The sequence below is a fragment of the Mesoplodon mirus genome (assembly GCF_964341445.2).
Source record: "Mesoplodon mirus genome assembly, contig: SUPER_14_unloc_6, whole genome shotgun sequence".
NCBI classification, from domain to species: Eukaryota; Metazoa; Chordata; class Mammalia; order Artiodactyla; family Ziphiidae; genus Mesoplodon; species Mesoplodon mirus.
Window position 1 is genome coordinate 409,723 of NW_028295694.1, and position 27,063 is coordinate 436,785.

Consider the following 27,063-nt stretch of genomic DNA (forward strand, 5'->3'; position numbering starts at 1 on the left):
ATCTGCTTATTAAGTTTGGCTTTTTCAATCTCCCTACTACTTCTTTACTAAACACCAGGCGGTTTCCTTCACTTTTCAGAACCATGTTGTTTTTCCCTTGTCTAATGAACTTTGAAATACTTTTGGATGAGCTATTAAGTTTGGGAAAAAATAAACATCTCTTTAAAATAAGGAAGATAATAACAATGACAAGTAGAAAAAGCTCTAAAACAGAGAATATCCTCCATTCTAGCCAATGACGGAGTGGAAGGTTCGTGCTCGCTGTCCAGGACGTAGAAATAAAAGCTGAGGAGGCGCCGAGGCGTCTCCTGGATCTCTATGAGCCTCCATCATTTCTGCTGAGTAGGGTTGACAGATAAAATATAGGCTGTTTAGTTAAATATGAATGTTTGGAAAACAACGAGTACATTTTGAAGATAAGTATGCCCCAAATAGTTCATAGGATCTACTTATACTAAAAATAATGACTTATTATTCATGTGAAGTTCAAGTTTAACTGGGTATCCTGTATTTTTATGTACTAAATCTGACAGCCCTACTGATGATCCACAATGGAGGCAGTTGAGGAGCGGTACATGCTGGCTCTCCGACAGTCAGAAATGGCTTCAGCAGATCCAGGTACAGTATGAAATTCTTTTTGGATGTAGCTCAGAAGCCATGGCCAGCCCTTGACTGCAAGTACTGCCTCGGGTTTCCCTGAGGTGGGGTAAACCTTCCTCTTAATGGCCTTTTGGTAAGTCTGGAAGACCATATCCAAGGGGAGCCCCAAAGTCAGTTTCATCCTCACAACCATGTTTCCAATTCCTGGAATTGGCTGCATGTGACTCACAAGAGCTGAGGAGGTTTGTGGAAGTTGGGAGTGTCATAGCTTGAACCCTTTGTAGGTAAAGTTTTGCTGTTGTGAGAGTTTTAACAGGAGCAATGTGAAAGACTCCAGGTCCCCAGGTAGATAGAAATAATCCTGTTCTACCTGTGTGTATGTGACAAGTCTCTAATAGTTCAGAGAGCAAGTATCTGGTCTTAGAAAGACTGATCCAAGCTTGGATGTTTCTGGTGACAAGGCAAGGTCCTGAGTTTCAAGTTCACCTTTTATGGTTGAGGAGACAATAAGGTGGTCAGAAGGGAAATCATGGAGGAGACCTTGGCTTCATCCATCGTGCAGGCTTGTATATGTGGTTCTATGTAGATTGTGTTTCAAAGGTGGAGCTTGTTTACAACTATGAACATTCTCCGATGTGCTTTTTGGACCTTCATTCCCAGAGCGAGAGCAGTGCCGAGGCTCTAGAAATGCCATGGATATTCTGAGCTGTCAGTGGCATTTCCCCGGTACTGTTCCCTTGGTGCCGCTCCTTGAAATGTCCAAAGGGATTATCATGTGTCTTGTGGCGGGTCCTAGCATTGTGAAAGGAAGCTGCTGCACCGGGCTCAGAGGATTTCGGATGTGGTGGGAGGAGGAGGAGTACTACGACTATAAATTGTATCACAGCATATCTATTCCATCTTGAGAGTGGGGTTGGGGGGTTATGAAGGGGGGCTTTTATTGTACTTTTATACATTGTACCCTTGAAACTAATTCAATTTTTTAAAATTAATTAATTTATTTGGGGCTGCATTGGGTCTTTGTTGCTGCTAGCGGGCGTTCTCTAGTTGCAGTGAGCGGGGGCTCCTCTTGGCTGTGGTGCACGGGCTTCTCATTGCAGTGGCTTCTCTTGTTGCGGAGCATGGGCTCTAGGCACGCAGGCTTCCGTAGTTGTGGCACGTGGGCTCGGTAGATGTGGCACGGGCTCTAGAGTGCAGTCTCAGTAGTTGTGGTGCGCGGGCTTAGTTACTCCGTGGCACGTGGGATCTTCCCAGAACAGGGCTCGAACCCATGTCCCCTGCATTCGCAGGCATATTCGTAACCACTGCTCCACCAGGGAAGCCCGATAATTCAGTTTTTTAGAAAGAGAAGATTCCTAATATTATTCCAAAATTTTAAAAATATGTAGTTGGATAACACTATGAAAAATTAACGGATATATTCTTTTATTATTTCTCTTTGCTCCCTGGATCTTTTTCCCCATCCAGTCAGCTAGGCACTGTGAGTTCACTGCATTAGGAAGGTAAAGACTCAGCAGAAATGAGGGAGAAAACCAGAAAAGTCTCAACTTTGGAATGTTCACAACGGAGGCCACAGTAGAACAGGTGAGAATTCTGTGAACCAAAAATAAATGTCGTCTCAAATGCAAAAAAGTATTCTCTGCACTGGGAGGCAGGAGAGGGAGGGAGGGAAGGACTGAAGGAGAGAGATCAGTGTGGCCAGGGACATGGAGACTGTGCTTGAGGACGATATGCCCAGGAAGAGAATCAGAATCTGGAGAAGATTCAGCCTGCACGTGATCATTGCCTCCAGCCAGCACCCTCATCTCAGACGTTGGGAAATTCAGAGAGAGAGTGGGAGTACGTCAGGAGGGCCACGCGCATAGTCTGTGTGGCAGGGGTTGTGGCCGTTCCCTATTTGTGAGGAGTCCCCAGCAATTTGCAGGCCTCTTCTGGAAAATGCTGGCGGACGTCTCTAGTGCTTATGTGAAAGCTTGTTCACAAACCTTGAAAGATACAGATGTAGATGACAGATAGATGCATAGATAGAAAAATGTCATTAAATAAAAGCTCCAGGAAAGGTTTGGAAAATGCCCTTTATTGCATAGGACGCTTCTATTGTCATATGATGTTAGACTGAGTGCCGGTCCCTTCATCCTCCTTCAGACCACGGCATTCTGTCTGCTACTCTCCCGAGGGTCCTTTCTTCTCCCTGGAAGGGATAAAACAAATGAGGTAGGACAGGAAGAGACAAGAAGCACTCCAAGCTCTGCTGGTCAGGGTTACCCTCCAGCATTGCCTTAATGCTCAGAGCCACACACACCACAGTGAGCTTGGCTCCAGATCAACTACCACGCAACGAAGGTTCTGGAACATTTCCATATCTCGGGGGACCTCATTTCCACGTGACTCTCTTTCATATTCCCCTTTGTCACAGAAGGCTAGGTCCAGTGGTCCGGGTGAGATCTCGGCTCAGGCCCAAGGCTCTCAGACCTCAAAGTTCTGGTCCTGCAAGGGCCCCTGTCCTCTCTTGAGACCACTCCTGGCTCTCTCTGCCGAGAAGGAGCTGCTGGCAGTACGTCCTCTAAGAGTTGAGGTCCATCGTGCAGACCCTGAGAAAACTCCTAGGAAAAGGCTCCACCTTCTTGTTTACGTCAACAGAGGTCAATGCCTTTGTTAGTGCTGGGTGTGTCCCATTTGATGCAACTGCAGAGCCATTAGGTAAACCAGCACATGTGTGTGGTCCCTTCCCTTAGACTCCTCTGGGCCCTCGTGACATAGGCTCAGAAGACTGCCAGCCTCAAGCCTTACCTCTTCCAAGGGACGGCCACACCGTCTTCCAGGATCTTCTGTCCCATGAATCTCAGTTGCTGTTTGGAACTCAAAGGAGAGAAAAGACCCTGCCTGCGGGGTCTCTTTGGGCTGGGGCCTTCCCCCGTGGGCTGCTCTCCCTCATTCTCCTTTTCTTCTTGCTTCTCTTCCTCCTCCTCCTCCTCCTCCTCCTCCTCAGGGGTGCTCTCGGATTCCACATTGCCCATCCACTGGGCCATGTTGAGATGAAAGACACGGCAGCTGAAGCCCTGCAGGACGCCGCCCTTCACGTGCTGCTGGAGGATCTCCAAGGTGGGGAAGACCCGGCAGCAGGCCATGCACCTGAAGCCGGTCTCCATGGTCACCATCCAGTCCGGTGTCTTGGCCCTGGGTCTCTCCTCGACGGCAGGTGACCCTGATGGGCTGCCTGGCTCTGCCCTTTCCTCATACTCTTTCTCCTCCCCAGTGGGCTCACTGTCTGACAGGAGGCTTTCGGTGAACACATCAGAGGGGCAAGTGCCTACTGTGCACGCATCCTCAGGAAGGGTCACTTCTTCTATCGTCAGCTGCTTTTCAGGCAACTCCAAGTGTTTCTTTGTCTTCCAGGAGACAGCAACACCCTTGTTCACTTGTACCTGCATGTAGTATATTTTCATGCCCCTTTCCTCTTTGTCTGGGTGCAGATAGTCCTTACAGGGTGAAGAGAGTGAGGAGGAGACACAGTGTGATGGGGGAGCGGTCTCCCCTTCTTCCTGAACCTGGGCTAGGGGTGCTGTAGGCCAGGCAGTGTCTCGAAATCTCCGCATTGCTGAAAAAGGAAATTAAAACCATAATAACATGCATGGGCCGTGCCGGAAGCTGAGGGAGCAGGTGTGGTAGACGAGAGAGGGACATTTGCATGACGTAGCTATGTCGTGAGCTTGGTGTCTGTTGGCCGTAGGATGGAGCGGTGTATCTGGTGTCATCTGTGGGCTTTTCATGTGCGTGGGGGGGATACTGGAGCGGTGTCTGTATACAGGGGTGTGGAGTATGGTGGTGAGGGCTGTGGTATGTGAGGGATGCGGCTGGATGCGTGTATGACAAGGAGTGTGATTTTGGTAATATCGGTGGTGCATTCCTTGTGGAATGGGGCTGTGGTGCTTGGGGTTTATGTGTGCTGTGAGAAGGGCTGTGCCTGGAGGGCAGATGTATGTGTGAGCTGTGTGGACCTGAGCTGGATGGTCCTGCTCTCAGGCTGGAGGTGTATGATGCAGAACTCTGTCCTTCTCTGGAAGCAAAGGCAAAGACAAAGCCTACATTTTCCTCTGAAGATGCTTAATCTGGTCCCTCTTCCCTCCACCTCAAGCCCAGACCTTTCCGGCCCCTGATCCTTGACTTCCCCACCATGGTAGTAGCAGTATTCACACACACACCCCCAGACTCAGCTGGCATCCACGCCCTCGGAACAGCTCAGCCATCCTGCCCAGGCTCCTCCACAGAGCCCTCATCACCTCTGATGACTCTGGATTTCCTCTCAGCCTCCCTGGGATCTGTGTGCCTCCTGCCTCACAGCCAAGCACCCCTCACCTGAGGAGCCCCGCGCCCTTACCAGCGTAGCTGAGCTTGCGCGGAGTAGAAGTACAGAAGAAGTATTTAGGGGCAGAGGAGACCTCCACTGCCCCTGGGCTGCAGCCTTGGGCCACCACAGTGGATCCAAGCCGAGGGGGATCCTCTTGTGACTTCGAGATTCCTGAGGGAGGAATGAAAGGCTCAGGGTGGGTTCATCAGTCCTCTGTCCACAAATATTTACTGAGTGTGTGACACGTGTCAGGTGCAGTGAATACACACATTTGAGAGTGTGGTTCCCAGTGGATCCTCCAGGATTTAATTCCAATCAATACTTATTCTCTCACTGTCTAGTTGGTAATGTAGGCCTCGGTGGTGACTGTGAGTGTGTGGGAAGAGTGAGTGATGTGTATCAGTTAAGTCTGTGGTAAGTGTGGGGTTGGCATGGGGAGCACAGTGCAGATGTGTCTATCTGTGTCTGTGGCCTTTGTGTGCATTTTTTCTGTTCACAAGTCAGGAATTCTGGGACATGTAACTTTTCCTCATTACATGGTGTGGCTTGTATTTATGGTGCGTGTTCATTCATTCATTCACCAAGATTCAGTAAGCAGCTGCTCCTGTGTATCCGGCACTCTTCCATTGTTGTAGTCTTTGGTAACGCTGCACATTCTAGTAGGGGAAGACACACACTAAACAAAACTACAATAAATATATAATACATCAGCTGGTGGTAAGTATATAAGGGTTGCCAGACATAGCGAACAAGAATACAAGGCACCCAGTTAAATTTCAGTTTCAGATAAACCCAGAATAATTTTTTAGTGTAAGTATTCCCATGCAGTATTTGTTCTTACTTAGTTTTAGTGTAAGTATGGCCCATACAATATTTGGGACATACTGATATTGAAAAATTACTTGTTCTTTATCTGGAATTCAAATTGAACTGGATAGCCCATATTTTCTCTGGCAATCCTGACATGGGTTACTGAGACTGTGGTTTACTGTGGTTTGTACAAAGCGGGTCTGGCATTACTCAAGAATGTGTTACAAGTGTGGTGTGTATGACACGTGACTGGTTCTTACAGAGGTATTTAGCGATGGCTGAAGTTAGCTGTGTTTGTGCGAGAGTTGTGGAGATACATATATATATATATATATATATATATATATAGTGTGTGTGTGTGTGTGTGTGTGTCCTATATATATAGTGTGTGTGTCTATATACATATCTCATCTCCAGCGTTTGGTGTTGGAGGAGAGGATTGTGATACAGGTGGGTTGTATGAGAACGTAGTACAGGAGGGATCCGTGTATATACCTCCATGTGCTGTGTGTGGTTTACTAAGGAAGTTATATGTGGGGTGTGTGATATTTTTGCTGCATCAGAGTGTACATGGGTGTATGAGTTACTGTCTCATAAAACACCCCTAACAAGAATTCTGTATACACTCTTACGTACACCGAGTGTCAGCCAGGTCCAGGCAGGGTGACAAGAACTTTACCACGCAGCGTTTATATCTGGTAAGCACTCTAACCCCATTCATCTTGCTCTTCTCTACACTACCACACACACACACACACACACACACACACACACACACACACTCACACACACACACACACACAGGAACATAGAGCAAAATATTCTGAATGGTCAGGGGCAGTCATTGCCTTCCCCAGCCTGTCCCAGCCACTGCCTGGAAATCTGCCTGCTGTCTAGAGCTCCATTCCCAGGGCCCATCCTACAGTCTCCAGGGCCCTGGGCCTGGTAGGAGCTACTGGGCTCTAATCTGGGGCAGAGGCCTCTAGCTGGAGCTCTGGGGTGACCAACCCTCTCCCAGGGCAAGCTACTCGCCTACATTTAATGCACGCAGGCACCACGTGGCCCGTGGCTCTCAGAGCTCCCCGCAGAACCCTGAGGCCATTTCTCACCCCTGCTCACGCGGTCTCAGTCTCTGGAAAACCCTTCCCTTCCCTTGATCTCCTTTGGGAAATTCTTCCTGTTGAAGGAATAAATCCTCCTTGCTTTCAATATGACACCATCCCTAGACAAACAATCTTCTTTCAAAGTGCATTCCACTTGTCAAGATATTTTTCAACAGGGCCTTCAACTCATGGGGCTTCTCTTTCCACTTTGGTAAAAGAGGCCAAGCAACTCATGGGTCTCTCTCAGCATCCTTGCATCCTTCACATCCCCCACCTCATGACCCCAGGGAAAGATCCAAGAGCATAAGAGAGAAATCGGGGACTGAGAAAAGCTGCACCTCTAGGTCTGTGCAAGCAGGATACAGCCTGCTGTGAGTCCGACAAAGCTCCAGGCCCGGCTGCCCCAGGAGAGAGTCCTCAGACCAGCGGAGCTGACCTCCCATCTCCCAGGGGGCATCTGGCCGTTCTGTGCCGTCTCACACCACAGGGGCCCTCCAGATAGATACGGCAGCATCAGTGAGACAAGGTCTCTCGCTCCCTGCTTCACAGGTGACACGTTCTCAGTCCCCCGCTTCCTAGAGAAGGTTCAGATTGGCAGAAACCCATGTGCCCCAGACAAGTTGCCCCCCACATACCTCCTCCGTTCTCGGCAGTTTCCTGGGACTCTTCATTTTCCAGATGTTTCCTCTTTTGTCGCCGTTCCATCGTACCAACTAGAAGTCTCCCTTAGAAGATGCCTCAAGAGATGTCCAACTCCTCCTCTTCCCTACAGGTTGGCCCTTCTTGGCTCTTGGGCAATCCGTTGAAATGATTCAATACAAACAAAAATAGTCAAGTCTCCTAAATGACTGAAAAACTTGTACCACTTAGTGAACCAACAGTACTGCCTAGTGCTCACCAGGGCTGTTATGTTTGCAAGGTTGCCAGGCGCACAGCGGAATTCTGTGACCTCAGTGCTGACATCAGTGCATTCGGTGGACCTAGGTTGAGCACAGTGTCTGCAGTAGCACAGGCCCCATTTTCAAGAACAATTCCTTTTTCCCAGCCGATGCTTTCCCGTGAAAGGGAAAGGTTCCTACCATATCTATTATAAATTGTATCATACCATGTCTATTATAAAATTCACATTTTGATTGGACATCTTTTAATGTCTTTTCTAGAGAGATTTAATATGAATATTTTAAATGGTCTCCAGTTTCCCTGTGGATTATTGACATTTTAAACTCTGCACTTCAATTTTCCCTCAATACGTGTAATTTTGTCACGGCTATTTCTGTACTTAAAGATGAGGAACTATATAATTGATTTCTTCATTTTTTCCCCATCTCTTTCCAAGGTACTGCATTTGATTGTGTCTTGCGACTGAGTGAAAAATGCTAGTCCTTGAGTCAGGACATTGGGCCCTTTAGCAAGTAACTCAACCTATCTGGGCTTCAGCTTCTGTATGTGCGATCAAGAGGCTTGGACTAGCTGACTTTTCAAATGCTGTGTTTCTTTGATTCACTCTCACTTACTGATCTGCTCCTTAAGAAGAGGGTCTGTTCTCATAAAGTAACAACAGTCTTTTCCTAACCTTGGGTTGGGCGGAGTTTAACTGTTCGTACTCAGTTTGTTAGTTATATTGCCTTCTACGTATGCTTAGCTCTAAGTAATTTATATGGCTCTTGTGACAATTTTTAGATCTTCCTTTTTTCTTATTTTCTTTTACAGTTTCTAATTTGTTATCGCCAGTGTAGAGGAGCCTGATTGATTTTTAAAATTTATTGATCTTGTATGTGTGTGCCTTGTTGAACCGTCTTATTAGTTCCTGCTAGTTTATCTGTGGGTTCTTTTGGGTCTCCTAGATAAATGAGCATATTAAATGTAAATAATGTGTTCTTTGGATAAAGTTTATTTTCTTGCATCTCTATATATAGAAGCAATATGTTGAATTGATTTAAATATTTAAATACTTACATACCTGTTATCACAATCTAACGTTCTTTATCTTATTTTCTTTCAATCAATATTATGTTTTCAAGAGTTATCCACGTGAATCCATATAGATCTAGGTCTTTGATTTTTGACTGTTTGATATTATTTGATCACATGCATATAGCATCATTTATTTTCCATTCAAGCATTATTGGACAATTGGATTGTTTCCCTCCCTTCTCTAGAACAAACAACGTTTCCTAGAATATCCCTGAAGATGTCTGACAGTCGAGAAGGGCCAGGCTGCCCGAAGGATTGCTACTTGCTTTTAGCCACCTTCCAACAGGCCGTCTCCAGCCAGCAATTTGAAGCACAGCTGAAATGAGAACTGCCCCAAATGTGAAGATCTTAGGAGCTTCCTAGAAGGTGGGAGGTTAATGACAGGCATCCTGCTGGGATCCCAGGGGAGTCTGAGCTGGCCTGAAGCTCATCTTCCTCCTCCACCTCTCAAGAGAAATGTGGAGGAAAGAAGACTTCAAAAACTGTGAGCAGGCAGAGGGAGGGATATTGGGGGCCGAAGCTGTAACTGAGGTCTTGGAGTGGGCTGTGAGCACACAGAGCCTCTAGAGAGCCAGGCTCTGCCTTCTGAGGACTTCTCCCCTAAGGCTGCTCATAATTCACGTGATACCAGCCATATAGAGCCGACTTGGCCCACACTATCACAGAAAGCCTTATCAGAATCTCTTCTTCTTCATACACTCTTGTGTCTGTTACTTGGTTATTGCCTTTGGTACTCCACTGATGTGAACCACAGTCGCCAGGGGATGGAGGACACTAGTGACCCATCTTGCTCTGTGGCCTCAGTCCACAGCTTGAGGGTAAGGGAAGAGGCCAAATGAAGGTTAAGAAGGAAAGATGGAGTTTGAAGAGAAGACCTGAGTTAAGGGTGTCTTCTCAAGTCTTGATGACTGAAATGTAGCTCCAGTACCTGAAGTCCTGCTTGTTCTCAAGGCTGACCGCGGGGCTGGGTGCACTCAGTGAAGGAACCGTATACACTTAGTATTTCCTTGCTTGCTCACACTTGCCCTCCTGTGATACACCCTCTGCAAGACTGATCTTCCCCTGAAACAACTTTCCCCCTGCTACTGTCATCTCAGGAACATTTGCTTCCCCTTCCTAGTGTCCCCCTAGAATGCCATTGCAGCCAATTCATAATTTGATTATCATGCTGCTTACCATATTCTCAGCAATTTCGGATAAATTTTATTCGCTTTATTCCATAGTCTTCACCCATCAATAATCTTTCTTAACTTCCTAGCTGCAGGTTAACCCATTCGGAATCATTTCTTTTTCTTTCTCTTCTTTGGCAAATCCTTTCTATCTTTTAAGGTCTTTTTCTTGTCTCTCTACCATCCTGCCTTCCTGAACTTCTTTTTTTTCTGTTTAAGTAACCTTTCAATCTCCTTCCCCAGTTTCCTCATAAACATTGAGAGTTTATTCCTCACACGTTAGACAGCGGTTTATGAATGGCCAGGCATAATGGACTCAGAATGAGTTGGCACCCCCGAGGTACCTGTCTTGCTGGGGAGCCACAGGTGAAGGGCTGGCTGCTGGACACATGTTTGCATGGAGTCAGGCTGAGTGGCCTCAGGGTGTTTGCCCTGCACTTGTGTGTGTTTCTCCCTAGTTGGTTTCCTTGTCCAGCCACCTGTGACCTCCCTCCATCGAGCCCAGGGAATCCTTCTCACCACAGGGGTAGGATGTTTGTCTCATTTTCCATCACATCCTTTCCCCAAAGTTTGGTTGTGAGTTGTTCCCATTCCAAAGACCTTTCCTCTTTGAAGAGAAAAGAGAAAATCTTTTCTCTCCTTTCCTCTCACTTCACTTCTGCTCTATTATCTCCTCCGTCCAGAATGGCCCACTGACTCACATGGGTGTAGATCCGAAGATGGCAAGAACTGCCAGCAATTCTGAGATAATAATATGGATGGATCAGGAAAACTTGAAAACCTTTATCCCGCCACATTAAAAAAAATTGCACTTCCAGTGTATTCAGAGTCTCAGTGTAGAAACACAAATGATAGAGAAATTGAATTACACTCAAGTTTTTCTTTCCTCCTTTCCTGATTTATTCTAATCCTCAATGCTAACATGATGAACGATTTGTTAGGTAAAGTTTCAGACATTTTCTACCCATGCACACTTTTCTTTTTTTCACATAAGAGTGTGAACTAGGTCACTTTCAACATGCTGTGATTCTGTGATTCACTGTCTCCCACCGAGTCATCCACTGATAAAGTCATCTGTTTCACGGAGAACTATTTCCAATAGCTAATAGCCAATGTCTGTGGAGTGCTTACTCTGTGTCGGTTTCTTGTAACTACTTTACAGATCATTTGTACAGCGTACCCATGGACCAGGTACAATTATGACCCCCAAGTGACAGATAAGTGCAGATAAGTACAAATAAATACAGAGGCCAAGTGACTTGCCCAAGACGCTGGAGCAAATCAAAATCCATGCCTCTGTAATCATTTTGCTCTATTGCCTCTGTCTGGGAGGCTTGATGATTTGGCAACTAAAACCTTAAATATCATGTTCCATTTTTATATCTGTGACACAAGCGTGGGGCTGTGATACGGGGTAACTAACCTGACTACTTTTGAAAACCCTTATGCACCTGGATGAAAGTAAGCCAGGGACTGCAAGCCATAGATTTAAGGTTTCCTACCAACTTTTAAAAATAGCTTCTTGAATGCAATTTATGTAGTGTCAAGTCTAGGATGTAGTCCAAATAGTAACAGAAAAATGGAGATATGTAGGAAAATACTTAAAGTTGACAAGTATTGGGAGTGTAGTATTTTTGGGGCCAGCGTGTAGACCACAGGAAAACTTGCTGTTTCCATCCCAAAGGGAAGAGCCCTACGTTGCAACTGCCAAGGTCCCTGGGGCAGCAAGTGTGCTCACTGCTTAGTAAAGAAGCATCCTCAGTTTGATAGAATCATATGGGAGCCTTACATTTGGTTAGCAGTTCTACATTCTTGATGTAATAATATTTTCAGGGTGTGGGAGGGTATCAAGCTCTGAAAATACCCTTGGAGAGATCTGCTTATTAAGTTTGGCTTTTTCAATCTCCCTACTACTTCTTTACTAAACACCAGGCGGTTTCCTTCACTTTTCAGAACCATGTTGTTTTTCCCTTGTCTAATGAACTTTGAAATACTTTTGGATGAGCTATTAAGTTTGGGAAAAAATAAACATCTCTTTAAAATAAGGAAGATAATAACAATGACAAGTAGAAAAAGCTCTAAAACAGAGAATATCCTCCATTCTAGCCAATGACGGAGTGGAAGGTTCGTGCTCGCTGTCCAGGACGTAGAAATAAAAGCTGAGGAGGCGCCGAGGCGTCTCCTGGATCTCTATGAGCCTCCATCATTTCTGCTGAGTAGGGTTGACAGATAAAATATAGGCTGTTTAGTTAAATATGAATGTTTGGAAAACAACGAGTACATTTTGAAGATAAGTATGCCCCAAATAGTTCATAGGATCTACTTATACTAAAAATAATGACTTATTATTCATGTGAAGTTCAAGTTTAACTGGGTATCCTGTATTTTTATGTACTAAATCTGACAGCCCTACTGATGATCCACAATGGAGGCAGTTGAGGAGCGGTACATGCTGGCTCTCCGACAGTCAGAAATGGCTTCAGCAGATCCAGGTACAGTATGAAATTCTTTTTGGATGTAGCTCAGAAGCCATGGCCAGCCCTTGACTGCAAGTACTGCCTCGGGTTTCCCTGAGGTGGGGTAAACCTTCCTCTTAATGGCCTTTTGGTAAGTCTGGAAGACCATATCCAAGGGGAGCCCCAAAGTCAGTTTCATCCTCACAACCATGTTTCCAATTCCTGGAATTGGCTGCATGTGGCTCACAAGAGCTGAGGAGGTTTGTGGAAGTTGGGAGTGTCATAGCTTGAACCCTTTGTAGGTAAAGTTTTGCTGTTGTGAGAGTTTTAACAGGAGCAATGTGAAAGACTCCAGGTCCCCAGGTAGATAGAAATAATCCTGTTCTACCTGTGTGTATGTGACAAGTCTCTAATAGTTCAGAGAGCAAGTATCTGGTCTTAGAAAGACTGATCCAAGCTTGGATGTTTCTGGTGACAAGGCAAGGTCCTGAGTTTCAAGTTCACCTTTTATGGTTGAGGAGACAATAAGGTGGTCAGAAGGGAAATCATGGAGGAGACCTTGGCTTCATCCATCGTGCAGGCTTGTATATGTGGTTCTATGTAGATTGTGTTTCAAAGGTGGAGCTTGTTTACAACTATGAACATTCTCCGATGTGCTTTTTGGACCTTCATTCCCAGAGCGAGAGCAGTGCCGAGGCTCTAGAAATGCCATGGATATTCTGAGCTGTCAGTGGCATTTCCCCGGTACTGTTCCCTTGGTGCCGCTCCTTGAAATGTCCAAAGGGATTATCATGTGTCTTGTGGCGGGTCCTAGCATTGTGAAAGGAAGCTGCTGCACCGGGCTCAGAGGATTTCGGATGTGGTGGGAGGAGGAGGAGTACTACGACTATAAATTGTATCACAGCATATCTATTCCATCTTGAGAGTGGGGTTGGGGGGTTATGAAGGGGGGCTTTTATTGTACTTTTATACATTGTACCCTTGAAACTAATTCAATTTTTAAAAATTAATTAATTTATTTGGGGCTGCATTGGGTCTTTGTTGCTGCTAGCGGGCGTTCTCTAGTTGCAGTGAGCGGGGGCTCCTCTTGGCTGTGGTGCACGGGCTTCTCATTGCAGTGGCTTCTCTTGTTGCGGAGCATGGGCTCTAGGCACGCAGGCTTCCGTAGTTGTGGCACGTGGGCTCGGTAGATGTGGCACGGGCTCTAGAGTGCAGTCTCAGTAGTTGTGGTGCGCGGGCTTAGTTACTCCGTGGCACGTGGGATCTTCCCAGAACAGGGCTCGAACCCATGTCCCCTGCATTCGCAGGCATATTCGTAACCACTGCTCCACCAGGGAAGCCCGATAATTCAGTTTTTTAGAAAGAGAAGATTCCTAATATTATTCCAAAATTTTAAAAATATGTAGTTGGATAACACTATGAAAAATTAACGGATATATTCTTTTATTATTTCTCTTTGCTCCCTGGATCTTTTTCCCCATCCAGTCAGCTAGGCACTGTGAGTTCACTGCATTAGGAAGGTAAAGACTCAGCAGAAATGAGGGAGAAAACCAGAAAAGTCTCAACTTTGGAATGTTCACAACGGAGGCCACAGTAGAACAGGTGAGAATTCTGTGAACCAAAAATAAATGTCGTCTCAAATGCAAAAAAGTATTCTCTGCACTGGGAGGCAGGAGAGGGAGGGAGGGAAGGACTGAAGGAGAGAGATCAGTGTGGCCAGGGACATGGAGACTGTGCTTGAGGACGATATGCCCAGGAAGAGAATCAGAATCTGGAGAAGATTCAGCCTGCACGTGATCATTGCCTCCAGCCAGCACCCTCATCTCAGACGTTGGGAAATTCAGAGAGAGAGTGGGAGTACGTCAGGAGGGCCACGCGCATAGTCTGTGTGGCAGGGGTTGTGGCCGTTCCCTATTTGTGAGGAGTCCCCAGCAATTTGCAGGCCTCTTCTGGAAAATGCTGGCGGACGTCTCTAGTGCTTATGTGAAAGCTTGTTCACAAACCTTGAAAGATACAGATGTAGATGACAGATAGATGCATAGATAGAAAAATGTCATTAAATAAAAGCTCCAGGAAAGGTTTGGAAAATGCCCTTTATTGCATAGGACGCTTCTATTGTCATATGATGTTAGACTGAGTGCCGGTCCCTTCATCCTCCTTCAGACCACGGCATTCTGTCTGCTACTCTCCCGAGGGTCCTTTCTTCTCCCTGGAAGGGATAAAACAAATGAGGTAGGACAGGAAGAGACAAGAAGCACTCCAAGCTCTGCTGGTCAGGGTTACCCTCCAGCATTGCCTTAATGCTCAGAGCCACACACACCACAGTGAGCTTGGCTCCAGATCAACTACCACGCAACGAAGGTTCTGGAACATTTCCATATCTCGGGGGACCTCATTTCCACGTGACTCTCTTTCATATTCCCCTTTGTCACAGAAGGCTAGGTCCAGTGGTCCGGGTGAGATCTCGGCTCAGGCCCAAGGCTCTCAGACCTCAAAGTTCTGGTCCTGCAAGGGCCCCTGTCCTCTCTTGAGACCACTCCTGGCTCTCTCTGCCGAGAAGGAGCTGCTGGCAGTACGTCCTCTAAGAGTTGAGGTCCATCGTGCAGACCCTGAGAAAACTCCTAGGAAAAGGCTCCACCTTCTTGTTTACGTCAACAGAGGTCAATGCCTTTGTTAGTGCTGGGTGTGTCCCATTTGATGCAACTGCAGAGCCATTAGGTAAACCAGCACATGTGTGTGGTCCCTTCCCTTAGACTCCTCTGGGCCCTCGTGACATAGGCTCAGAAGACTGCCAGCCTCAAGCCTTACCTCTTCCAAGGGACGGCCACACCGTCTTCCAGGATCTTCTGTCCCATGAATCTCAGTTGCTGTTTGGAACTCAAAGGAGAGAAAAGACCCTGCCTGCGGGGTCTCTTTGGGCTGGGGCCTTCCCCCGTGGGCTGCTCTCCCTCATTCTCCTTTTCTTCTTGCTTCTCTTCCTCCTCCTCCTCCTCCTCCTCCTCCTCAGGGGTGCTCTCGGATTCCACATTGCCCATCCACTGGGCCATGTTGAGATGAAAGACACGGCAGCTGAAGCCCTGCAGGACGCCGCCCTTCACGTGCTGCTGGAGGATCTCCAAGGTGGGGAAGACCCGGCAGCAGGCCATGCACCTGAAGCCGGTCTCCATGGTCACCATCCAGTCCGGTGTCTTGGCCCTGGGTCTCTCCTCGACGGCAGGTGACCCTGATGGGCTGCCTGGCTCTGCCCTTTCCTCATACTCTTTCTCCTCCCCAGTGGGCTCACTGTCTGACAGGAGGCTTTCGGTGAACACATCAGAGGGGCAAGTGCCTACTGTGCACGCATCCTCAGGAAGGGTCACTTCTTCTATCGTCAGCTGCTTTTCAGGCAACTCCAAGTGTTTCTTTGTCTTCCAGGAGACAGCAACACCCTTGTTCACTTGTACCTGCATGTAGTATATTTTCATGCCCCTTTCCTCTTTGTCTGGGTGCGGATAGTCCTTACAGGGTGAAGAGAGTGAGGAGGAGACACAGTGTGATGGGGGAGCGGTCTCCCCTTCTTCCTGAACCTGGGCTAGGGGTGCTGTAGGCCAGGCAGTGTCTCGAAATCTCCGCATTGCTGAAAAAGGAAATTAAAACCATAATAACATGCATGGGCCGTGCCGGAAGCTGAGGGAGCAGGTGTGGTAGACGAGAGAGGGACATTTGCATGACGTAGCTATGTCGTGAGCTTGGTGTCTGTTGGCCGTAGGATGGAGCGGTGTATCTGGTGTCATCTGTGGGCTTTTCATGTGCGTGGGGGGGATACTGGAGCGGTGTCTGTATACAGGGGTGTGGAGTATGGTGGTGAGGGCTGTGGTATGTGAGGGATGCGGCTGGATGCGTGTATGACAAGGAGTGTGATTTTGGTAATATCGGTGGTGCATTCCTTGTGGAATGGGGCTGTGGTGCTTGGGGTTTATGTGTGCTGTGAGAAGGGCTGTGCCTGGAGGGCAGATGTATGTGTGAGCTGTGTGGACCTGAGCTGGATGGTCCTGCTCTCAGGCTGGAGGTGTATGATGCAGAACTCTGTCCTTCTCTGGAAGCAAAGGCAAAGACAAAGCCTACATTTTCCTCTGAAGATGCTTAATCTGGTCCCTCTTCCCTCCACCTCACGCCCAGACCTTTCCGGCCCCTGATCCTTGACTTCCCCACCATGGTAGTAGCAGTATTCACACACACACCCCCAGACTCAGCTGGCATCCACGCCCTCGGAACAGCTCAGCCATCCTGCCCAGGCTCCTCCACAGAGCCCTCATCACCTCTGATGACTCTGGATTTCCTCTCAGCCTCCCTGGGATCTGTGTGCCTCCTGCCTCACAGCCAAGCACCCCTCACCTGAGGAGCCCCGCGCCCTTACCAGCGTAGCTGAGCTTGCGTGGAGTAGAAGTACAGAAGAAGTATTTAGGGGCAGAGGAGACCTCCACTGCCCCTGGGCTGCAGCCTTGGGCCACCACAGTGGATCCAAGCCGAGGGGGATCCTCTTGTGACTTCGAGATTCCTGAGGGAGGAATGAAAGGCTCAGGGTGGGTTCATCAGTCCTCTGTCCACAAATATTTACTGAGTGTGTGACACGTGTCAGGTGCAGTGAATACACACATTTGAGAGTGTGGTTCCCAGTGGATCCTCCAGGATTTAATTCCAATCAATACTTATTCTCTCACTGTCTAGTTGGTAATGTAGGCCTCGGTGGTGACTGTGAGTGTGTGGGAAGAGTGAGTGATGTGTATCAGTTAAGTCTGTGGTAAGTGTGGGGTTGGCATGGGGAGCACAGTGCAGATGTGTCTATCTGTGTCTGTGGCCTTTGTGTGCATTTTTTCTGTTCACAAGTCAGGAATTCTGGGACATGTAACTTTTCCTCATTACATGGTGTGGCTTGTATTTATGGTGCGTGTTCATTCATTCATTCACCAAGATTCAGTAAGCAGCTGCTCCTGTGTATCCGGCACTCTTCCATTGTTGTAGTCTTTGGTAACGCTGCACATTCTAGTAGGGGAAGACACACACTAAACAAAACTACAATAAATATATAATACATCAGCTGGTGGTAAGTATATAAGGGTTGCCAGACATAGCGAACAAGAATACAAGGCACCCAGTTAAATTTCAGTTTCAGATAAACCCAGAATAATTTTTTAGTGTAAGTATTCCCATGCAGTATTTGTTCTTACTTAGTTTTAGTGTAAGTATGGCCCATACAATATTTGGGACATACTGATATTGAAAAATTACTTGTTCTTTATCTGGAATTCAAATTGAACTGGATAGCCCATATTTTCTCTGGCAATCCTGACATGGGTTACTGAGACTGTGGTTTACTGTGGTTTGTACAAAGCGGGTCTGGCATTACTCAAGAATGTGTTACAAGTGTGGTGTGTATGACACGTGACTGGTTCTTACAGAGGTATTTAGCGATGGCTGAAGTTAGCTGTGTTTGTGCGAGAGTTGTGGAGATACATATATATATATATATATATATATATATATATAGTGTGTGTGTGTGTGTGTGTGTGTCCTATATATATAGTGTGTGTGTCTATATACATATCTCATCTCCAGCGTTTGGTGTTGGAGGAGAGGATTGTGATACAGGTGGGTTGTATGAGAACGTAGTACAGGAGGGATCCGTGTATATACCTCCATGTGCTGTGTGTGGTTTACTAAGGAAGTTATATGTGGGGTGTGTGATATTTTTGCTGCATCAGAGTGTACATGGGTGTATGAGTTACTGTCTCATAAAACACCCCTAACAAGAATTCTGTATACACTCTTACGTACACCGAGTGTCAGCCAGGTCCAGGCAGGGTGACAAGAACTTTACCACGCAGCGTTTATATCTGGTAAGCACTCTAACCCCATTCATCTCGCTCTTCTCTACACTACCACACACACACACACACACACACACACACACACACACACTCACACACACACACACACACAGGAACATAGAGCAAAATATTCTGAATGGTCAGGGGCAGTCATTGCCTTCCCCAGCCTGTCCCAGCCACTGCCTGGAAATCTGCCTGCTGTCTAGAGCTCCATTCCCAGGGCCCATCCTACAGTCTCCAGGGCCCTGGGCCTGGTAGGAGCTACTGGGCTCTAATCTGGGGCAGAGGCCTCTAGCTGGAGCTCTGGGGTGACCAACCCTCTCCCAGGGCAAGCTACTCGCCTACATTTAATGCACGCAGGCACCACGTGGCCCGTGGCTCTCAGAGCTCCCCGCAGAACCCTGAGGCCATTTCTCACCCCTGCTCACGCGGTCTCAGTCTCTGGAAAACCCTTCCCTTCCCTTGATCTCCTTTGGGAAATTCTTCCTGTTGAAGGAATAAATCCTCCTTGCTTTCAATATGACACCATCCCTAGACAAACAATCTTCTTTCAAAGTGCATTCCACTTGTCAAGATATTTTTCAACAGGGCCTTCAACTCATGGGGCTTCTCTTTCCACTTTGGTAAAAGAGGCCAAGCAACTCATGGGTCTCTCTCAGCATCCTTGCATCCTTCACATCCCCCACCTCATGACCCCAGGGAAAGATCCAAGAGCATAAGAGAGAAATCGGGGACTGAGAAAAGCTGCACCTCTAGGTCTGTGCAAGCAGGATACAGCCTGCTGTGAGTCCGACAAAGCTCCAGGCCCGGCTGCCCCAGGAGAGAGTCCTCAGACCAGCGGAGCTGACCTCCCATCTCCCAGGGGGCATCTGGCCGTTCTGTGCCGTCTCACACCACAGGGGCCCTCCAGATAGATACGGCAGCATCAGTGAGACAAGGTCTCTCGCTCCCTGCTTCACAGGTGACACGTTCTCAGTCCCCCGCTTCCTAGAGAAGGTTCAGATTGGCAGAAACCCATGTGCCCCAGACAAGTTGCCCCCCACATACCTCCTCCGTTCTCGGCAGTTTCCTGGGACTCTTCATTTTCCAGATGTTTCCTCTTTTGTCGCCGTTCCATCGTACCAACTAGAAGTCTCCCTTAGAAGATGCCTCAAGAGATGTCCAACTCCTCCTCTTCCCTACAGGTTGGCCCTTCTTGGCTCTTGGGCAATCCGTTGAAATGATTCAATACAAACAAAAATAGTCAAGTCTCCTAAATGACTGAAAAACTTGTACCACTTAGTGAACCAACAGTACTGCCTAGTGCTCACCAGGGCTGTTATGTTTGCAAGGTTGCCAGGCGCACAGCGGAATTCTGTGACCTCAGTGCTGACATCAGTGCATTCGGTGGACCTAGGTTGAGCACAGTGTCTGCAGTAGCACAGGCCCCATTTTCAAGAACAATTCCTTTTTCCCAGCCGATGCTTTCCCGTGAAAGGGAAAGGTTCCTACCATATCTATTATAAATTGTATCATACCATGTCTATTATAAAATTCACATTTTGATTGGACATCTTTTAATGTCTTTTCTAGAGAGATTTAATATGAATATTTTAAATGGTCTCCAGTTTCCCTGTGGATTATTGACATTTTAAACTCTGCACTTCAATTTTCCCTCAATACGTGTAATTTTGTCACGGCTATTTCTGTACTTAAAGATGAGGAACTATATAATTGATTTCTTCATTTTTTCCCCATCTCTTTCCAAGGTACTGCATTTGATTGTGTCTTGCGACTGAGTGAAAAATGCTAGTCCTTGAGTCAGGACATTGGGCCCTTTAGCAAGTAACTCAACCTATCTGGGCTTCAGCTTCTGTATGTGCGATCAAGAGGCTTGGACTAGCTGACTTTTCAAATGCTGTGTTTCTTTGATTCACTCTCACTTACTGATCTGCTCCTTAAGAAGAGGGTCTGTTCTCATAAAGTAACAACAGTCTTTTCCTAACCTTGGGTTGGGCGGAGTTTAACTGTTCGTACTCAGTTTGTTAGTTATATTGCCTTCTACGTATGCTTAGCTCTAAGTAATTTATATGGCTCTTGTGACAATTTTTAGATCTTCCTTTTTTCTTATTTTCTTTTACAGTTTCTAATTTGTTATCGCCAGTGTAGAGGAGCCTGATTGATTTTTAAAATTTATTGATCTTGTATGTGTGTGCCTTGTTGAACCGTCTTATTAGTTCCTGCTAGTTTATCTGTGGGTTCTTTTGGGTCTCCTAGATAAATGAGCATATTAAATGTAAATAATGTGTTCTTTGGATAAAGTTTATTTTCTTGCATCTCTATATATAGAAGCAATATGTTGAATTGATTTAAATATTTAAATACTTACATACCTGTTATCACAATCTAACGTTCTTTATCTTATTTTCTTTCAATCAATATTATGTTTTCAAGAGTTATCCACGTGAATCCATATAGATCTAGGTCTTTGATTTTTGACTGTTTGATATTATTTGATCACATGCATATAGCATCATTTATTTTCCATTCAAGCATTATTGGACAATTGGATTGTTTCCCTCCCTTCTCTAGAACAAACAACGTTTCCTAGAATATCCCTGAAGATGTCTGACAGTCGAGAAGGGCCAGGCTGCCCGAAGGATTGCTACTTGCTTTTAGCCACCTTCCAACAGGCCGTCTCCAGCCAGCAATTTGAAGCACAGCTGAAATGAGAACTGCCCCAAATGTGAAGATCTTAGGAGCTTCCTAGAAGGTGGGAGGTTAATGACAGGCATCCTGCTGGGATCCCAGGGGAGTCTGAGCTGGCCTGAAGCTCATCTTCCTCCTCCACCTCTCAAGAGAAATGTGGAGGAAAGAAGACTTCAAAAACTGTGAGCAGGCAGAGGGAGGGATATTGGGGGCCGAAGCTGTAACTGAGGTCTTGGAGTGGGCTGTGAGCACACAGAGCCTCTAGAGAGCCAGGCTCTGCCTTCTGAGGACTTCTCCCCTAAGGCTGCTCATAATTCACGTGATACCAGCCATATAGAGCCGACTTGGCCCACACTATCACAGAAAGCCTTATCAGAATCTCTTCTTCTTCATACACTCTTGTGTCTGTTACTTGGTTATTGCCTTTGGTACTCCACTGATGTGAACCACAGTCGCCAGGGGATGGAGGACACTAGTGACCCATCTTGCTCTGTGGCCTCAGTCCACAGCTTGAGGGTAAGGGAAGAGGCCAAATGAAGGTTAAGAAGGAAAGATGGAGTTTGAAGAGAAGACCTGAGTTAAGGGTGTCTTCTCAAGTCTTGATGACTGAAATGTAGCTCCAGTACCTGAAGTCCTGCTTGTTCTCAAGGCTGACCGCGGGGCTGGGTGCACTCAGTGAAGGAACCGTATACACTTAGTATTTCCTTGCTTGCTCACACTTGCCCTCCTGTGATACACCCTCTGCAAGACTGATCTTCCCCTGAAACAACTTTCCCCCTGCTACTGTCATCTCAGGAACATTTGCTTCCCCTTCCTAGTGTCCCCCTAGAATGCCATTGCAGCCAATTCATAATTTGATTATCATGCTGCTTACCATATTCTCAGCAATTTCGGATAAATTTTATTCGCTTTATTCCATAGTCTTCACCCATCAATAATCTTTCTTAACTTCCTAGCTGCAGGTTAACCCATTCGGAATCATTTCTTTTTCTTTCTCTTCTTTGGCAAATCCTTTCTATCTTTTAAGGTCTTTTTCTTGTCTCTCTACCATCCTGCCTTCCTGAACTTCTTTTTTTTCTGTTTAAGTAACCTTTCAATCTCCTTCCCCAGTTTCCTCATAAACATTGAGAGTTTATTCCTCACACGTTAGACAGCGGTTTATGAATGGCCAGGCATAATGGACTCAGAATGAGTTGGCACCCCCGAGGTACCTGTCTTGCTGGGGAGCCACAGGTGAAGGGCTGGCTGCTGGACACATGTTTGCATGGAGTCAGGCTGAGTGGCCTCAGGGTGTTTGCCCTGCACTTGTGTGTGTTTCTCCCTAGTTGGTTTCCTTGTCCAGCCACCTGTGACCTCCCTCCATCGAGCCCAGGGAATCCTTCTCACCACAGGGGTAGGATGTTTGTCTCATTTTCCATCACATCCTTTCCCCAAAGTTTGGTTGTGAGTTGTTCCCATTCCAAAGACCTTTCCTCTTTGAAGAGAAAAGAGAAAATCTTTTCTCTCCTTTCCTCTCACTTCACTTCTGCTCTATTATCTCCTCCGTCCAGAATGGCCCACTGACTCACATGGGTGTAGATCCGAAGATGGCAAGAACTGCCAGCAATTCTGAGATAATAATATGGATGGATCAGGAAAACTTGAAAACCTTTATCCCGCCACATTAAAAAAAATTGCACTTCCAGTGTATTCAGAGTCTCAGTGTAGAAACACAAATGATAGAGAAATTGAATTACACTCAAGTTTTTCTTTCCTCCTTTCCTGATTTATTCTAATCCTCAATGCTAACATGATGAACGATTTGTTAGGTAAAGTTTCAGACATTTTCTACCCATGCACACTTTTCTTTTTTTCACATAAGAGTGTGAACTAGGTCACTTTCAACATGCTGTGATTCTGTGATTCACTGTCTCCCACCGAGTCATCCACTGATAAAGTCATCTGTTTCACGGAGAACTATTTCCAATAGCTAATAGCCAATGTCTGTGGAGTGCTTACTCTGTGTCGGTTTCTTGTAACTACTTTACAGATCATTTGTACAGCGTACCCATGGACCAGGTACAATTATGACCCCCAAGTGACAGATAAGTGCAGATAAGTACAAATAAATACAGAGGCCAAGTGACTTGCCCAAGACGCTGGAGCAAATCAAAATCCATGCCTCTGTAATCATTTTGCTCTATTGCCTCTGTCTGGGAGGCTTGATGATTTGGCAACTAAAACCTTAAATATCATGTTCCATTTTTATATCTGTGACACAAGCGTGGGGCTGTGATACGGGGTAACTAACCTGACTACTTTTGAAAACCCTTATGCACCTGGATGAAAGTAAGCCAGGGACTGCAAGCCATAGATTTAAGGTTTCCTACCAACTTTTAAAAATAGCTTCTTGAATGCAATTTATGTAGTGTCAAGTCTAGGATGTAGTCCAAATAGTAACAGAAAAATGGAGATATGTAGGAAAATACTTAAAGTTGACAAGTATTGGGAGTGTAGTATTTTTGGGGCCAGCGTGTAGACCACAGGAAAACTTGCTGTTTCCATCCCAAAGGGAAGAGCCCTACGTTGCAACTGCCAAGGTCCCTGGGGCAGCAAGTGTGCTCACTGCTTAGTAAAGAAGCATCCTCAGTTTGATAGAATCATATGGGAGCCTTACATTTGGTTAGCAGTTCTACATTCTTGATGTAATAATATTTTCAGGGTGTGGGAGGGTATCAAGCTCTGAAAATACCCTTGGAGAGATCTGCTTATTAAGTTTGGCTTTTTCAATCTCCCTACTACTTCTTTACTAAACACCAGGCGGTTTCCTTCACTTTTCAGAACCATGTTGTTTTTCCCTTGTCTAATGAACTTTGAAATACTTTTGGATGAGCTATTAAGTTTGGGAAAAAATAAACATCTCTTTAAAATAAGGAAGATAATAACAATGACAAGTAGAAAAAGCTCTAAAACAGAGAATATCCTCCATTCTAGCCAATGACGGAGTGGAAGGTTCGTGCTCGCTGTCCAGGACGTAGAAATAAAAGCTGAGGAGGCGCCGAGGCGTCTCCTGGATCTCTATGAGCCTCCATCATTTCTGCTGAGTAGGGTTGACAGATAAAATATAGGCTGTTTAGTTAAATATGAATGTTTGGAAAACAACGAGTACATTTTGAAGATAAGTATGCCCCAAATAGTTCATAGGATCTACTTATACTAAAAATAATGACTTATTATTCATGTGAAGTTCAAGTTTAACTGGGTATCCTGTATTTTTATGTACTAAATCTGACAGCCCTACTGATGATCCACAATGGAGGCAGTTGAGGAGCGGTACATGCTGGCTCTCCGACAGTCAGAAATGGCTTCAGCAGATCCAGGTACAGTATGAAATTCTTTTTGGATGTAGCTCAGAAGCCATGGCCAGCCCTTGACTGCAAGTACTGCCTCGGGTTTCCCTGAGGTGGGGTAAACCTTCCTCTTAATGGCCTTTTGGTAAGTCTGGAAGACCATATCCAAGGGGAGCCCCAAAGTCAGTTTCATCCTCACAACCATGTTTCCAATTCCTGGAATTGGCTGCATGTGGCTCACAAGAGCTGAGGAGGTTTGTGGAAGTTGGGAGTGTCATAGCTTGAACCCTTTGTAGGTAAAGTTTTGCTGTTGTGAGAGTTTTAACAGGAGCAATGTGAAAGACTCCAGGTCCCCAGGTAGATAGAAATAATCCTGTTCTACCTGTGTGTATGTGACAAGTCTCTAATAGTTCAGAGAGCAAGTATCTGGTCTTAGAAAGACTGATCCAAGCTTGGATGTTTCTGGTGACAAGGCAAGGTCCTGAGTTTCAAGTTCACCTTTTATGGTTGAGGAGACAATAAGGTGGTCAGAAGGGAAATCATGGAGGAGACCTTGGCTTCATCCATCGTGCAGGCTTGTATATGTGGTTCTATGTAGATTGTGTTTCAAAGGTGGAGCTTGTTTACAACTATGAACATTCTCCGATGTGCTTTTTGGACCTTCATTCCCAGAGCGAGAGCAGTGCCGAGGCTCTAGAAATGCCATGGATATTCTGAGCTGTCAGTGGCATTTCCCCGGTACTGTTCCCTTGGTGCCGCTCCTTGAAATGTCCAAAGGGATTATCATGTGTCTTGTGGCGGGTCCTAGCATTGTGAAAGGAAGCTGCTGCACCGGGCTCAGAGGATTTCGGATGTGGTGGGAGGAGGAGGAGTACTACGACTATAAATTGTATCACAGCATATCTATTCCATCTTGAGAGTGGGGTTGGGGGGTTATGAAGGGGGGCTTTTATTGTACTTTTATACATTGTACCCTTGAAACTAATTCAATTTTTAAAAATTAATTAATTTATTTGGGGCTGCATTGGGTCTTTGTTGCTGCTAGCGGGCGTTCTCTAGTTGCAGTGAGCGGGGGCTCCTCTTGGCTGTGGTGCACGGGCTTCTCATTGCAGTGGCTTCTCTTGTTGCGGAGCATGGGCTCTAGGCACGCAGGCTTCCGTAGTTGTGGCACGTGGGCTCGGTAGATGTGGCACGGGCTCTAGAGTGCAGTCTCAGTAGTTGTGGTGCGCGGGCTTAGTTACTCCGTGGCACGTGGGATCTTCCCAGAACAGGGCTCGAACCCATGTCCCCTGCATTCGCAGGCATATTCGTAACCACTGCTCCACCAGGGAAGCCCGATAATTCAGTTTTTTAGAAAGAGAAGATTCCTAATATTATTCCAAAATTTTAAAAATATGTAGTTGGATAACACTATGAAAAATTAACGGATATATTCTTTTATTATTTCTCTTTGCTCCCTGGATCTTTTTCCCCATCCAGTCAGCTAGGCACTGTGAGTTCACTGCATTAGGAAGGTAAAGACTCAGCAGAAATGAGGGAGAAAACCAGAAAAGTCTCAACTTTGGAATGTTCACAACGGAGGCCACAGTAGAACAGGTGAGAATTCTGTGAACCAAAAATAAATGTCGTCTCAAATGCAAAAAAGTATTCTCTGCACTGGGAGGCAGGAGAGGGAGGGAGGGAAGGACTGAAGGAGAGAGATCAGTGTGGCCAGGGACATGGAGACTGTGCTTGAGGACGATATGCCCAGGAAGAGAATCAGAATCTGGAGAAGATTCAGCCTGCACGTGATCATTGCCTCCAGCCAGCACCCTCATCTCAGACGTTGGGAAATTCAGAGAGAGAGTGGGAGTACGTCAGGAGGGCCACGCGCATAGTCTGTGTGGCAGGGGTTGTGGCCGTTCCCTATTTGTGAGGAGTCCCCAGCAATTTGCAGGCCTCTTCTGGAAAATGCTGGCGGACGTCTCTAGTGCTTATGTGAAAGCTTGTTCACAAACCTTGAAAGATACAGATGTAGATGACAGATAGATGCATAGATAGAAAAATGTCATTAAATAAAAGCTCCAGGAAAGGTTTGGAAAATGCCCTTTATTGCATAGGACGCTTCTATTGTCATATGATGTTAGACTGAGTGCCGGTCCCTTCATCCTCCTTCAGACCACGGCATTCTGTCTGCTACTCTCCCGAGGGTCCTTTCTTCTCCCTGGAAGGGATAAAACAAATGAGGTAGGACAGGAAGAGACAAGAAGCACTCCAAGCTCTGCTGGTCAGGGTTACCCTCCAGCATTGCCTTAATGCTCAGAGCCACACACACCACAGTGAGCTTGGCTCCAGATCAACTACCACGCAACGAAGGTTCTGGAACATTTCCATATCTCGGGGGACCTCATTTCCACGTGACTCTCTTTCATATTCCCCTTTGTCACAGAAGGCTAGGTCCAGTGGTCCGGGTGAGATCTCGGCTCAGGCCCAAGGCTCTCAGACCTCAAAGTTCTGGTCCTGCAAGGGCCCCTGTCCTCTCTTGAGACCACTCCTGGCTCTCTCTGCCGAGAAGGAGCTGCTGGCAGTACGTCCTCTAAGAGTTGAGGTCCATCGTGCAGACCCTGAGAAAACTCCTAGGAAAAGGCTCCACCTTCTTGTTTACGTCAACAGAGGTCAATGCCTTTGTTAGTGCTGGGTGTGTCCCATTTGATGCAACTGCAGAGCCATTAGGTAAACC

The 27,063-nt window shown here is 46.4% G+C and overlaps 2 protein-coding genes across 2 annotated transcripts; both read right to left on the bottom strand.

Annotated features, from left to right (window-relative positions):
* Window positions 1–3,530: 3,530 nt before the first annotated feature.
* Window positions 3,531–7,821, bottom strand: LOC309816165 (protein FAM170A-like; the record flags this gene model as incomplete). Its single annotated transcript, XM_082646820.1, has 3 exons — window positions 7,497–7,821; window positions 4,979–5,119; window positions 3,531–4,198 (listed from the first exon to the last, which is right to left on the bottom strand). Coding segments are annotated over exons 1-3 (879 nt in total), but the record flags the coding sequence as incomplete, so codon positions are not given.
* Window positions 7,822–15,320: 7,499 nt separating this feature from the next.
* On the bottom strand, window positions 15,321–19,699 carry LOC309816166 (protein FAM170A-like; the record flags this gene model as incomplete). The annotated part of the gene is made up of 4 exons (XM_082646821.1): window positions 19,375–19,699; window positions 16,857–16,997; window positions 15,387–16,076; window positions 15,321–15,337 (listed from the first exon to the last, which is right to left on the bottom strand). Exons 1-4 carry the CDS (start codon window positions 19,442–19,444, stop codon window positions 15,321–15,323), a joined length of 918 nt encoding a protein of 305 aa, XP_082502947.1. The 5' UTR covers window positions 19,445–19,699.
* Window positions 19,700–27,063: the final 7,364 nt, after the last annotated feature.